The sequence below is a fragment of the Leptopilina boulardi genome, unplaced genomic scaffold (genome assembly GCF_019393585.1).
Source record: "Leptopilina boulardi isolate dan_hultmark-lab unplaced genomic scaffold, ZJU_Lbou_2.1 LbouV2_327, whole genome shotgun sequence".
NCBI lineage: Eukaryota > Metazoa > Arthropoda > Insecta > Hymenoptera > Figitidae > Leptopilina > Leptopilina boulardi.
Window position 1 is genome coordinate 724,325 of NW_026137893.1, and position 15,539 is coordinate 739,863.

The 15,539-nt window shown below is 25.2% G+C and overlaps 1 protein-coding gene across 3 annotated transcripts in view; it reads right to left on the bottom strand.

Annotated features, from left to right (window-relative positions):
* Window positions 1-20: 20 nt before the first annotated feature.
* Window positions 21-15,539, bottom strand: part of LOC127284988 (ecdysone 20-monooxygenase) — a 57,865-nt gene continuing 42,346 nt past the window's right edge. For all 3 annotated transcript variants that reach the window (XM_051310741.1, XM_051310739.1, XM_051310740.1), the window contains exons 7-11: window positions 11,959-12,121; window positions 11,640-11,806; window positions 4,948-5,026; window positions 4,241-4,438; window positions 21-2,829 (exon numbers count right to left, since the gene is read on the bottom strand). In XM_051310741.1, the coding sequence (XP_051166698.1) occupies window positions 2,713-2,829; window positions 4,241-4,438; window positions 4,948-5,026; window positions 11,640-11,806; window positions 11,959-12,121 (724 nt within the window). In that variant the 3' untranslated portion in view covers window positions 21-2,712. The remainder of the gene's footprint in view (window positions 2,830-4,240; window positions 4,439-4,947; window positions 5,027-11,639; window positions 11,807-11,958; window positions 12,122-15,539) is intronic.

Consider the following 15,539-nt stretch of genomic DNA (forward strand, 5'->3'; position numbering starts at 1 on the left):
AAAAATATACAACAACAATATTTATTTTAAATTTTTGCGAATTTAATTGGTACTTTTTACAATTTCATTACAATTTACAAAATAATATACACAATCTTACGAAATTAAGGGCACTTTAAATTCAGGTACGTCTAAGAATTGCGATTTCTATTTTTTTTTGTTTCTTATTTTTTCGTTTTCAATCACACGCCATCATTATGGCTAAAACAAAGAACAAAATCAAGAAAGAATTTCGATTATATTTTTTTCCCCTCCTCTTTGACAATCGCAATTCCGTGATTATATTCAAATATAGAAAAAAAAATTTACTTATTTTTTTTTTAGTAAATACTCGAAGCGTAAACGACAATAATCGATAGATAATATATTATATTCCTAAACACAAATTTTCCAGGCAATTTTGAGAAAATGACAAATTTTTAGAAGAAAAAAAAAACAAAAAAATGGAAAATTCTAATTTGCCATTTTTTTATAGAATTTGTCATTTTACAACAAAATTTAACTTACAAACCTAAAAATAAAGTCTTGTCCATTAGGCACTGAAGTCGGACTTTTTTTTATTAAAATTAAAAAAAGAGTATAAAATCTTTTTCACAGAATTTAAAAATTTTTTTAATTTCTTTAAAACACTATTTGAATAATAATTATTGACGTTTGTTTCTTTCTATAGGAAAAGTTTTTATTATTAAAAAAAAATAAATTTTAACTATTTAATTTTTTTCGTTACTACAAAGCAAATTATATTTTAATTATTATTATTATTTACATTATTAAATTTATTATTTATTTATTCGAGTATTTTAAATTTCGAATTGTTTAATTCAAAACTTGTCAGTATCGAAAAATTGGTTTCAAAAATTCATAAATTTCTCAAAAATTTATGAAAAGTATTTAAAAATTTCGCTTTTTGGAATTTTGAAAATGTAATGTAATTTTTTTCGGGTAAATTATTTTTTTAACTTCAGTGCCCACGCATCTAAAAACCGAATAAAACAGTTATTATAAACATCCACCATAAAAACCGCAAATAAAAAAAAAATATTTATCAAAACCTTGTCTATTTTAGATAAGAAGTTTTTTAAGAAAAAAAATAATTTTTCGTCGAAAGCAAATTTTATTTCAAATCACAAAGTATTTTTGAATTTTAAAAAACAATTTTTCACAAAAAAAATGGTTTTCATTTTTTCTTTTTGTAATAAAAAGTTTTTCAAAATAAAATTAATAAATGAAAAATTTCTAAATGTTTTATTTGCGGTTTTTTTTAAAAATGAAAAACACATTCTTTATATTATATATATATATATATCTAATTTTTCAGCTTAAAAATTAAAGAACTGAGCAAAATCTGTATCTACACACTATTTCGAGATGAAATATAAATAACACGCAACAAGATATATGAATAACAAATTAATACCTTTCGACGGACGAACAAATTTCACCATTCAACGAATTAAAACAACACACGACGTCGCGCATATAATAATATTAAAGAATAATAACTTTTATAAAAAAAAATATAGGTCTAAATATGATAAACATTACATTTATCAATATTAATATGTCGGAATGATTTCAAAAAAAAAAAAAAAAATTAATAATACAACGCGCCTTTAAATCGATTTAAATATAATTCTATAATCATCGATCAAATTAATTGAACTTGTAGTAATATGAAATTTAATTAGAAAAATTCTAATGAATTATTTCTCATTATTTTAGATTTAAATATAATTAAATTAAAACGATTTTATTGAATTTCAATTAAATTAATTCACTTTTATTATTCATTTGAATCGAATTAATCAAAATTTAATCTTAATTCATTTAATAAAAATTAATTAATTGATTAATTGAATTAAATGAATTATTACAATTATATTTGATAATTTAAAACAAATTAAGAATATTTAGAAGAATATTCAATGAATTAGAAATTAATTTAATAAATATAATTTTTAAAAAGGTACAAGTATTAAATGAAAAAAAATTTCTTTCTGTTAAAAATGTTTTTCTAATTAATTTTATAATAAAAAGGCCGTTTCATTATAAAATTTATAAAAAAAATTTAAATTCAAAAATATTTATTTTAATTAAATTTCTAATTACTTAAATTCAATGCAATTTAATCGATTATTATCAACAATCAATTCGCATCTATAACGAATTTTCATTTTACCGAATAAGATTCTCCCCTTCTTATTTTTTTCGTCTATTAAAAAGGAATACCTTTTCTATAAGAATTTCTTTTCTATTGAGATTTTGTTTTAATTTTTTTTTTCTTTAAAAATATTTTTTAAAAATAACTTTTTCTTTTTACACAGAAAAAAAGAAATTAAATAAAAAAAATTCTTAATTTAATTTCTTTTTTTCTTCATCCATTTTTTTTTTTTGTCTATGAAAAATCACTTTCACAGAGGTTTTTAAAATTCTATCTATTTTGGAGAGAATATTAAAGAAATTCTTTCCTTACACGCAAATGTAATCTTTTTTTAAAAAAAATTCTTCATGAAAGAATTTCTTTAATTTCAAATCAATATTCTTTCATTCAAGAACATCATCTCTTGAGGAATTTTTCCTTTTTTTCTTTAAAAAAAACTTCCTTTTACTTTTTTTTTTTTGACGATTTCTTCTGCGGCTTCTCATCGTTTTCAATGATTTTTTATCATTATTATTATTATTTTTTTTATTGTTGTTGTTGATGTTGAAATTTCACGTTAAGTCGATTCGATCCCGAAAATGAAGAGACACTGGACCCTTTGGCGCCAGGATAAATTCAAATTGCAGACCCAACTCATCTTCTGCGACGATCTTGAAATCTCGTACAATCTTTTGGGGATCGTAAAAGTCAATATATTATAAAATCCAAACGGATCGTAAACTGTTTAGTGATAAAAGGGAAAAAGAAAAAAAAATAAACAAAAATATTCTTTCTAAAAGTTTTTGTGGAGGTAAAAAAATTTTGAATTTTAAATCATCGAGAAAGTTATTCATTTTTTTTAGTCGAATTTTCACTGAACAGAATTTTTAATGAGTTGAACTTTTAAAAATTATATATTTTTAAGGAGCATGATTATCCTATAAAAAATCATTAGTTAGAATTTTTATTTTAAAACATTTTATTTGTTATAATTATTATTTTTTTGATGGATTTTCATTTTTCAACATGACCTTTGTTAGAATTTCTTTTTAAACGAATTTTTATTTAAGAGAATTTTTAAGTACCGAATTTTTATTTTGTAAAAATTTTTATTTTACAGAAATTCTCTTTAAACAACTATTATTATTTAAAAGAATTTTAATTTAACCAATTTTTAATTTAGCAGAATTCTCATTCAATCGAGTTTTATGTGATTCTAATTCATCGAATCTTAATATTATCCGAATTTTTAAGGGAAGTCACCACCTTTATTTTAAGTGCCTTAAATTTTAATAATGGCAGGAAGTTATATTTTTTTCTTGCATCATTTGAGTCCTGAAAATATACAGAACGGTCAAAAATCAAAATTATAATTTTTGACCATTTCAGAATTTTTATTTTTTGAAAAAATTAAATGTTTTGAAAATCCATACAAGAGATTCTTAAGAATCATTAAAAAAAAACGTGGAAAAAAATTTACGATGAAAAAAAGTTAAAATTATATAAGAAGATGGATATTTAAAATATTAATTGTTTTAAGACTTTAATTTTTAAAATGGTCAAAAATTAATAATTTTTGTTTTTTTACCTTCCCGTATGTTTTTAGGACCCAAATGATTCAAGAAAAAAAATATAACTTACTACGATTATTAAAATTTAAAAGACTTCGGCGCGATTTTAAAAAACTGTCCAATTAGAAATTATCAAGAAAATCTTGATTCGCCAAATTTGGACAAATTAAAATTCGGTGAATTCGAATTTCTGTCATTTAAAAATTAGAATCACATAAAATTCAATTGAAAAATTTGTTTAAATTAAAATTCTTTTCAAGAAAAAGTTTGAAAATGTCTGAAAATAAAAATTCGGTAGCAGAAAACTTTGTTAAATAAAAAATTCGTTTAAAAAGAAAGTCTGTCACAAATGCTAATTCGAGAAATGAAAATTTGTCTAAAAAATATTATTAAATAAAATTCTTTAAAATGAGAATTCTAACTAATGATTTTTATAGAATGCAAATCTATTTTTTCATTGGAAAATTTGATTTTAAAATTTTCCAATAAATTTTTGATTTAAAAATGATATAACATTTTTATTATTTACCTTTGCAAGAATAAGTTGAAGGGCTTGTTCAACGAATCGTTTGCCTGGACAAATTCGACGTCCGGCTCCAAAAGGTGTGACAAGAAGAGGCGAATGTGGAGTTGGTGGGTTTATCCACCTTTCTGGAATGCACTTATTCGCCTCTTTAAAGTTGCTGTCATTTAAACCCGCAATCCATGTGTGTAAAACCACCACTGTCTAAAAATAAAAATTCCAAAAAGTGAAATAAACAATCAAACAAATGAAAAAAAATTTCAAGTTCAAATTTAAAATTAATATACACAAAAAAATACTCATCAAAAAAATGTAGATAAAAAATAATGATTTAAAAATTTTTTAAATTGTACATAAAAAAATAATGATTTTCCAAATTTTTAAATTGTACACAAAAAATAATGATTTTCCAAATTTTTAAATTGTACACAAAAATTAATGATTTTCATAATTTTTAAATTGTACACAAAAAAATGATTTGTAAAAATTAAAAATAATTGTATTTAAGAGTAAATTTAAAAAATATATAGAAAAATTTGGAGTAAATGTAAACAAGCCGTAATAAATAAAAGATGTTGACACATAATCACAAAAATAAGGAAATATTTTAAATAAAATCAAACAAATTAAAAAAAAATAAGTAAATAAAACTACGGAAATATTTAATTCCTTTTCTTTTATTGTAATTAAATAAATTAAAATTTCAAACTTACTCCTGCTTGAAGGCTATATCCACCAAGTTCTGCAGGTTCGTCAAGTATTCTTGCGAGACAAGGAGCCGTTGGTAGAAGTCTAAAAATGAAATAAGAAAATTATTCCCAAAAAAAAAAATTAACTTACATCTACGAATGATTCCACGTTATTCTAACAAAATTTTTTAAACTGATATTTTTGATCTGACTAAAAAAATTTTTTTAACTTATTGTACTCTGTATGAAAAAGTATTCCATGATTTTTTTCAAATTTTTTTATCAAGCCATAAATTTTTCAAAATTTCAGATTTATTTAAAATGCTTATGGGGCTAAATTCTTGAAGTGTAGCAATATCAAAAATGTGAACATTGGATTGTTTGAAGAAACATAACATAAAAGGATGAAAAAAATTTTGACCTATATGTTTTCAAAAGGTTTTTTCCTGTTCTTTCGAATGGTGCAAAATTTTTTTTTTTTTTTTTATTTCAAAATTTACACCTTTTTTGAAAATCAAAAATATTTTTGAATTTTTTTGAATTTTAATTTTTTGAAAATTTTGCATACCCATAAAATGCAGAAAATCAGGAATTTTTAGTTTTTTTTTTTTTGGTATTTACCAAGAAAATAAAATTAACAAGTATTTTCACTATGATTTTTGTAACGGAAATATTCTTCAAAAAATTCAACATTTTGAAAATTTTAAAAAATGTCGAAAAAATTGTTTTTTTACGACGGGACCAGGCTCAAAATTTTTGTACAAAAAGTAGTTTTTTTGAAAATTAAAAAAATTTGAAATATACAAACAGTTTTAAAACTAAGATTTTAAATCTTTAAATTGCAAAAAAACTAGTAAATTATTTTTCGGGACGCATGAATATTCCCTTCATTAGACTTGACGGAATTTTTGTAGTGTCAAATTAAAAATTATCAAATTTACATTTAGTAAAATTTAAAAAAAAGAGATTTTATAATGAGCCCAATTTTAATAACAACAAATTTTTATTTAACAAAATTCGGATTTTGTAGAATTTTTATTTAACTGAATTTAGATAAAGCAGAGTTTCTAATATATCGAATTTTCAAATAACACAATTTCCATTCAACAAAATTGATATATAGAAAAATTTTCATAAAAAAAAGTTTTTATTTATTAGAATTGTTCTTTTGTCGAATTTCTATTTATCCGAATATTCAATTAAAAAGTATTTTCATTTACAGAATTTCCAACTAAATGAATTTTTATATACCAAAATTCTCATTAAACAAAAGTTTTATTCAAAAAATGTTTATACAATCAAATTTTTATTTAATAGTATTGTCATTTAACAGAAATTCTTTTTAGCCAAATTTTTGAGACAGAGAATTTCTAATTCACCAATACTTTATTTGACCGAAGTTTCACTTATCCGAATTTTCATTAGATAGAAATGTTAAAATGTCGAATTTCCACGTGATCGAACTTTCATATATCAGATTATCCACTTGGTATACAAATTTCAGCGGGAGTTTTAAAATCAACCAATCAAAAATTATTAAGAAAATTTTGATTGGTTGAATTTAAAACTCCCGCTGAAATTTGTATACCAAGTGGATAATCTGATATATGAAAGTTCGATCACGTGGAAATTCGACATTTTAAAATTTCTATCTAATGAAAATTCGGATAAGTGAAACTTCGGTCAAATAAAGTATTGGTGAATTAGAAATTCTCTGTCTCAAAAATTTGGCTAAAAAGAATTTCTGTTAAATGACAATACTATTAAATAAAAATTAGGTTGTATAGACATTTTTTGAATAAAACTTTTGTTAAATGAGAATTTTGGTATATAAAAATTCATTTAGTTGGAAATTCTGTAAATAAAAATACTTTTTAATTGAATATTCGGATAAATAGAAATTCGACAAAAGAACAATTCTGATAAATAAAAACTTTTTTTTATGAAAATTTTTCTATATATCAATTTTGTTAAATGGAAATTGTATTATTTGAAAATTCGATATATTAGAAAATCTGCTTTATCTAAGTTCAGTTAAATAGAAATTCTACAAAATCAGAATTTAGTTAAATAGAAATTTTTCATTATTAAAATTGGGCTTATTATAAAATCTCTTTTTTAAAATTCTACTGAATGTAAATTTGATAATTTTTAATTTGACACCACAAAAATTCCGTCAAGTCTAATCAAGGGAATATTCATGCGTCCCTATTTTTCGACAATTTTGGGAAAGAAAAAATGTAAAAAAAAAGAAAAAATGTTTAAAAAATTTAGTTTTTCATAATCAACGCATCAAAATACATAAATATACGTAGTGTAAAAAAAAATCGGTATTAATTTAAAATTCAATATTTCGAAAATTCAAAAAATTCCGAAAAAATTGTTTCTTTATTTTAAAAAATTTAGTAAATTTATTTTAGGACATTTTGAGAAAATTTCATGTTTTAAATAATAATCAATCTATTTTGGAAAAACAATATATTTTTAAATAACAAAAATTTAATTTTTCAAAATTTATTTTCTATATTAATTGGAAAAATAGAAAATTGTCAAAAAAAAAAAAAAATGTTTTAAGTATGTTGACAAATATATTTATTTTTTCATTAGAAAATAGAAAAAATTATTGAAAAATTATTATAGTTTAATATATTTAAAAAAAACATAAAATTCGATATAAATGAAATTTATTGCAATGATTATATTTATGATAATAGTTTTTTAACGAGTCATTCAAGAGGAATTGTTAATGTGGCATATTTCTTGTCACATGTATATATATATACATATATAAGAATGAGGAAGAAAGAAAATCAAAATCAGGTTTGGTTCATTATGAAATCGACGAAAGGGTCGTAATCGTCAACAAGAGTCCAGAATAACCGCGGGAATTCCCAAGACCCGGTCACTCGATTTCTCGGAATCTCCTCAGAAATGTCCGAATGATGAATGAATAAAATTGAATGAATGAATGAATGAAGACAGAAAGGTACAAATTAAATAAAAAAAATAAAAAAAAACTCAAAAACCTCAAGTCATTGAACCCCAAAAAGGGAAGCAATAAAATGCTATTTTTAATATCTCAAGAGTTCTTTAAACTCAGAATTCATTTTCAAAAGTTCATTCAACTCTTAAACTCCAATTTATTCATTTAATCTTTCTTTTTTCTCAAATTTTTATCCACAGTGTTTTTTCAATTTTTTTTTCTCATTTAAAAGTGTGTGTTATAAAATTTTTTTTAATTATTTTGTAAATGTACAATTTTTTTATTGTTTCTGAGTTTCAAAATTCTTATTTTAATTTTATATTCAATTTGATTTCAATTTTAAGAAATTTTTTGATAAGAATATTTTTAAAAAATGATTTTTTGTTTTACAATTTTTGGAGTTTATCAAAGAATTTTTTTTAACTTTTTACAAATTGTAATTTTTAAAAATAAAAAATATGAAAAATGAATATTTTTTTTTTACTTTTTCCATTTATAGAATTCCTAAATGTTTTTTCAGAGACATTTTTTTTTATTCTTTATTAACTGAAAAGTTCATAATAATGATGAAGACTTTCGAATTACAATTATTTTGAATTAAAATTTTGAGTTTGTAGAGATTCTTTTTTTTTATTCTTATAAAATCGTTGAAAGCAAAAAAGGAGAGAATAATCTCTCTCTCTCTCTCTTTCTCTGACCATTGTAAAAATCGAATTCTGGTTCTTGCATCTTTATGAAATTCACCATCAGCAACGAGACCACCAGCAATGCTCAAGGTCAACTTGCTAACCATTGGAAATCTTTCGTCTCTCCATTCCGCAGACAATAATATTCCAGCCGGATAAGTGAGCTTGAGGATCCAAAGGGGAGCGAGAGAGACTTTATATAGATCCTGATGGATACTTTTATTGAAATCTTACGAAACAATTTTTTTCGCCGCAAAAACCAATTTCAAATTCATTTTTTTTCTTATTTCTTATTTATTATTACTATTATTTTTGTTATTATTAATTTTATTTTTCAAAATTTTTTCTAAAAATTATTTTAATAAAATGTATTTTTCTAAATTTCATTTTCCATATTTAAAATTTAATAAAATTTTTGCTTGAAAAATATTTATTACTTTTTTTCTTAACAATTAAAGAACAAAAATTATTACACTATTAAGAAATTATTATTTGTTTTTGTTTCTATTAATTTTATTTTTCAAATTTTTTTTAACTATTATAATTTTTACAAAACTAATTTTTTAAAATTGACTTTTTCTTCATGAAATTTATTAAATCATTTAAATTTATATTTATTTATTTATTTATCATTTTTGCTTATAAAATATTTATTCCATTTTTTATAAACGAGTAATAAGGAATAAAAAATTATATAAGTTAAAAAAAAGAAAAAATTTTGCACGAAATTATTAATAATGTAAATATCTTGTAGCAAGTATTTTCGAAAGATGACTCCTCAATCTCTTATGAAATTTGCTCTGCAACTTGACATTTTATATATTAAATATTATTTCGAGAATTTTTGTCACATGAGAATTCAATCGAACAATAAGAAAATTTCTTAAAAATAAAAATTCGCATTTTAAAAAATTTCTCTATAAAATTAAAATTTAATTGTGAAAAATTTTTGTTAAATTCTAATTTTTGCATTTCATAAATATAATATATGTTAATTTTTTTAAAATACATATTATTAAAAGTAATTAATATTAATATAATACAAAAGTTAAGAATTCGTATCAAAACTACAAAAAACTTTAAATAAATGTTATTTTTACATTCGATGTTTTTACTAATGTAAGATTTAATTTTATTAAAAATAAAAAAAACTTGTATGTAATAACTATAATAGATTAAATATCAAATTTGGAGTAAAAAAATAACAAAGTACAAAAAAAAAATTTTTAAATATTCAAAATATCAAACAAACAAAATTTTGTCAATGTAAAAAATCAATTAAAGAAAAATTTTAAATAATTAAAATAACAAAAGTGAAAACTTAAAATATAAAAATAAAAATATTTTTGTTTTGTTCAATCTAAAATTTTGTATGAAAAATTTTGTATTGTTTTGATATCAATTAAATGGCCAATCTTTTCTTGAAACTTTATGAATCGAGAAAAATATTTCTCGAACTAATATTTTGCAGAATTTATAAATTTACAGGGAATTATACTCGTCAAGAAACCGATGCTTTTATTCCCAAGACGGATTCCTGAGTCGAATCCTAAAGAGGCATATTACGTATAGAGCATTATAGAAATGCATTTTAATCTCGCAACATGAAAGTTTAGATAATATTTATATATATGAAATAAAGTGAATTCTGTGAATAATGAAGCATCCGAGATCTCTAGTGAAATACCGATTGACTTGATAAGCACGATTCAACTTGATAAGCAGGTATTTCATGATGAGACTACAGAGAGAGAGAGAGAGAGAGAGAGAGATAAGGGAGATGAGATTACCAACCTTAGACCACACAAAGGATCCGAGGATCACTCGAAAAAAAACATAAAAAAAATATATATGGAGTAAGAAAAATTCAAATTTTACATTAAAAATTTTGTCTTGATTGAGTCTTATCAATAATATTAATTTATATTATTATAAAATATAAACATTAAAATTGTTCACTGAGAAAAATGTTTATTCAGAGTAATCAAAATTTGATTGGGTCAACAAGAAAATTTTGTTGGTTTATGCAACCAAACTATTTGTATGAGTCAACCAAAAACTTTGGTTGAGTGTTTTTTGTTGGCATAACAAAAATATTTGGTTAGCTCAACCAAATTTTTTTGTTAGGTCAACAAAAATATTTGGTTGATCAAACCAACAGTTTTTTTGTAAAATTAAAAATTTTATTCTACCCTATTTCTTTTCATTTTATCTTTTTTATTTATTTATTATTAATTGAACGTTTAATTTATATTTATCCAATTGAAATATTTGTGGACTTTGAAAAATCTTATCTCCGCCTGGGATCGAACCTCTGCTTTTAAACTGCGAGTCGGGGGCTCTGACCACTGGACTACCCATCTTTGTGAGAGATTTAAACTAATTTTTCTCTTAAGGTACAAGATGAGAGCGAATTAAATTATTTGGTTGTCGTAACCAAATTTTGATTAGGACAACAAACGATCATTTGGTTTTTAGACCAAACTATTTTGTTGTGTTAACCAAATTATTTTGTTGTCGTAACCAAATTTTGGTTGGAATTTAAAAATGTTCAACCAAATAATCTTTTTGGTCTAACCAAATGTTTGGTGAAGGTAACTCTACGACTTTGTTTCAGCTAACCAAAATTTGGTTACAAGAACCAAAATTGTCTAACCAAACGATTTTGTTGCAAACACAAGATCTTTTTTTTCAGTGTAGTGGATTGAAAATGGTTACCAAATTAACGGATTGATTGATGGATTGATCAAAGAATTATTTAGCTTAAAATTTGTTAAATATGAAATTGAAAAAAATCATGAAAGCTAGTCTCAATTAGTACTAAAAGAAAAAAAAAGTTTAAAAAAAAACCAAGATTTTTGAAATTGGTATCTGATTTTGCGTGGAATACATTATACATTCCAACTATAAAAATTTCTACTTAGGCATTTTCTCTAAATAGTTTTAAAACATTTTTTTTAAAGAAGATCTTTGATTTTTTTTATATTTCTTTCCTCTTTTTTTTATTGAGAAATTATATATTAAAGAATTTAAATTGCTTAACAAACCTGAAAGCTTCAGTGATGCAGGCTCTTAAATATTTTGCCGTTCGAAGATCATCCACAGAGAGGTCACAACCTGGAGGAGCTAAATCTGCAACTTCTTCGAAAAGCTTCTTTTGAACCTCGGGATTGCTGCCAATCATGTGAAACAGGAAGACCAAAGTGTTTCCTAACTGCGATTTGAAATATTTTTTTTCAGATAATTTTCAAATTATAAAAATTTAAAGATTTAAAGATTCTCTTAATTTTTATTATAACAAAAGCTTTTTTATTCAGTAATAATACGAATATGTACAAATAAGGATATAGAAATTGTTATACTTACTGTGTGAATTCCAGCGGCGATAAAATCAATTATGGCTGCTTTCTTATCCCGGATGTCGAGGTTTTTCTCTCGCATGATGGATTTATAAACAGCCTCAATGCATTCGTCGTGAGCATCTTGCCCTTGTTCTCGTGATGTTTCCTCGACCAATTCTGAAATGATGCTGCGAGGAAATTTTTCAAATCAGACAAGAAACGAATTTTTAAATATTTTACATATAATTAGAATATATAATTTGCACTAAAGAAATATATCTAAATTGAAATAAAAAAAACAAATTGATTTACATTTTAATAGAGTGATTAACATTTCCACATTTATTTTAAAAATATTGATTAATGAAACAAAAAATATTTCTGCAATTTTTATTTAAAGAAAAATTCTGTTACATATAAATAAACGTTGCTATTATAACATTCCTAAACGTGAAAATATTATCCTCCAATCCTCCTTTTTTTCCTTCTATCTAACCCATCCTCATCCTTTTCAAATACTTCAGTATTCCATTTCACCTCACTATTCCCTTTTCACCTCCTCACCTCTCATCACCTCTTTCCCTCTAATTATTCCTTCCTTTTCCTCTCCCATTCCAATAACCTCTTCCTTCCCTACTTTATAAAATTCTAAGATCCAACATTATCTTTTCACCGTCCTTTCTACCATAACATCCTCTCCTCTAATTCTTCCTTCCTACTTCTCTCCTATCTTGACAACCCCTTTCTTCTCCTACTACATAAAATTTTAACCTTCCAACATCTTCTTTACGCCTCCCATCTTTTCTCTAATTCTGCCTTCCATTTCCTCTCCTATTTTGACAATCCCTTCCTTCCCCTATAAATCATCCATCTTACATTTTCTTCTTAACACCCATTTTTCCATCTCGTTCTTTCCATCTTTCCTTTTCCTCTCCCATTTTAACAACCCCTTTTTCCTCTCCTTTATAAAATTCTAGCTATCCTACTGTTTCTTTTCTCATCCCTTTCTTCTATCTCCAACTTTCTAATTCTTCTTTCCTTTTATTATCCCAGTTTGATAATCCCTTTCTTTATCTCCTTTATGAAATTCCAACCATCCTACATTTTTGTTTTTATACCCTTCCTTCCATCTCGCCCTTTCCTCTAATACATCCATCTTGTAAACCTCTCCTTCCCCTCCTATATCAAAATCCAGCCATCCAACATCAGCTTCTTGCGTCCCACCTCTCTCCCTTCCTTCACCTCCTATATAAAACTCCAGCCATCGTACATTTTCCCTTTTCCTCCGATATCCTCTTTTCTTCTACTTTTCCTTCCTTTTCCTCTCTCATTTCGATAACCCCTTCCATCCCCTCCTTTATCAAATTCCATCAACCCTACATTTTCTTCTCGGATCCTTTTCTCCTATCTCCTATTTTTCTCTATTTACCATTTCAACAACCTCTTTCTTCTCCTCCTATATCAAATTTCAGCCATTCAACATCATCTTTTCGCCTCCAATCTTTTCTCTAATTCTGAAAACCTCTCCTTCCCCTCCTATATCAAATTTCAGCCATCTAACATCAGCTTCTTGCGTCCCATCTCCTCTTATTCTCTCTTCCTTTCCCTACTCTATAAAACTCCAGTCATCCTACATTTTCTCCTTTCCTCCTGTCTTTCGCCTCCTCTTTTTCTCTATTTTTCCTTCTTTTTCCATTCCCATTTCGACAACCTCTTTTCCTTCCCCTTCTTTATCAAACTCGAGCAACCCTACATTTTCTTCTCGCATCCTTTCATCCTATCTACTATTTTTCTTTATTTTCCATATCGACAACCCCTTTCTTCCTCTTTTTTATAAAATTCCAACCATCCAACATGATCTTCTCGCGTTTTATCACCTCCTTTTCACTTTTTCTTCCTTACCCTCCTTTGTAAAAGTCCGGTCATCCTACATTTTCGCCTTTCCTCCTATCTCCTCTTTCTTTTCCTTCCCTTTTCTCTATTATTTCGACAACTACTTCCTTCCACTCCTTTATAAAATTCTAGCCATCTTACATTTTCTTTATTCTTTCCTCCTATCTTTTCTTTTCCTCTAATACTTTCTTTCCATTCCTCTCCTTTTTCAACAACTTCTTCCTTACTCTCCTTTATCAAATTCCAGCTATCATACTTTTTCTCCCTTGTTCCAATTGTTCTTACTGAAAATCTCCATATGGTTTTCATATATAGGAACCCATATGGGAAACCATATGGGATTCTATACAAAATCATACTAACACATCAAACAGCCAAACTCTCTTCTTCCAGTCATTCTTAAACCTTTTTTTTCCTATTCCCCACACTTGAACAATTATCTTTCCCGTTCTCTATCTATCCTTCTATTCAAGAGCAAATCATGACTTCCATTATCTCTGAACCAAAACCCAAATAATAAAATTCATTCACTTCTTCTACTTTCCTATCATACAGTTTCCATACCTTCTTTACATTCACCTATATAAATCATTTTCTCTCACATAACGTAATTGGAATACGTAATTGGAATAGGAATTTGAATAGGAAATTAAGTAGGAATTATGATATGAATGTACATTATATCTTAATATCATGCGCAGTAGTTTTCTTTAACTTTTTCGGCTGCGCAATAAATTTTTTTTCATCTCTGTAGTCTATCAGGAACCTCTACTATTGAAAGATATATATTGTTAGAGTTGAAAAAAAAAATTCATATTATAGGAATTGAAATAGGAATATACATAGGAATGTACATTCCTGTGTGGATGTGGATTCATATGATAATTCCGACTTAATTTCCTATTCAAATTCCTGTTCCAATTACGTATACGATTTTGTATAGGAAACCATATGGCTTCCTATATAGGGACCTATGTGGTTTCCCATATGGGAGCCTATGTGGGAATTTTCAGTGGGGTCATCCCATCAAGGTATTTAAAAAATATGAAGTAAGAGACAAAGTGAGAAAGGATGGGAGAAGGGATGAAAGAATATAGGTATTGGATGGGAAGAGAAGAGAGGCTTTGTACTACAGTGTGTACGTTCAAAGTAGAAGATTCAGAACATGTGTTAGAGGGAAGGGGGTCAACCTCTTCGCAGTCTAGTAGAAAAATTGTTTGTGGGCCCAAAAAAAATTCCAAAAAAATATCATATCATCATATGGCGGAAAAAATTTAAAATTGATTCGACTCATTCAAAATTTGGTACTTGGGGGTTTTTGGGGTCGCTGAATCCGAATTTGAGGTCAAATTTTAAAAATTCAAAATGGTGGACCTAATATGGCGGAAAAATTTAAAATTGATTCGTTCAAAATTTGGTACTAGGGGGTTTTGGGGTTGATGAATCCAAATTTGAGATAGATAGTATGAATATGAGAAAGGAAATGAAGTATATGAGGTGGATGTAAAGAGAGATTAGCGTTTAGGTTAATTTATTATTGTAATTAGAGCATAAGATTTTTGTTATATTTATATTTTAAGTCAATGTATATGGATCTTCGAAAATCAGGGGTTTATGTTAAGAATAAATCATTTTTTTTGTAGGATCACCCTAAAAAACACCTAAAATAAAACAGTCCCCTTTACAGTGGAGCATTACATTTATATGATGTAT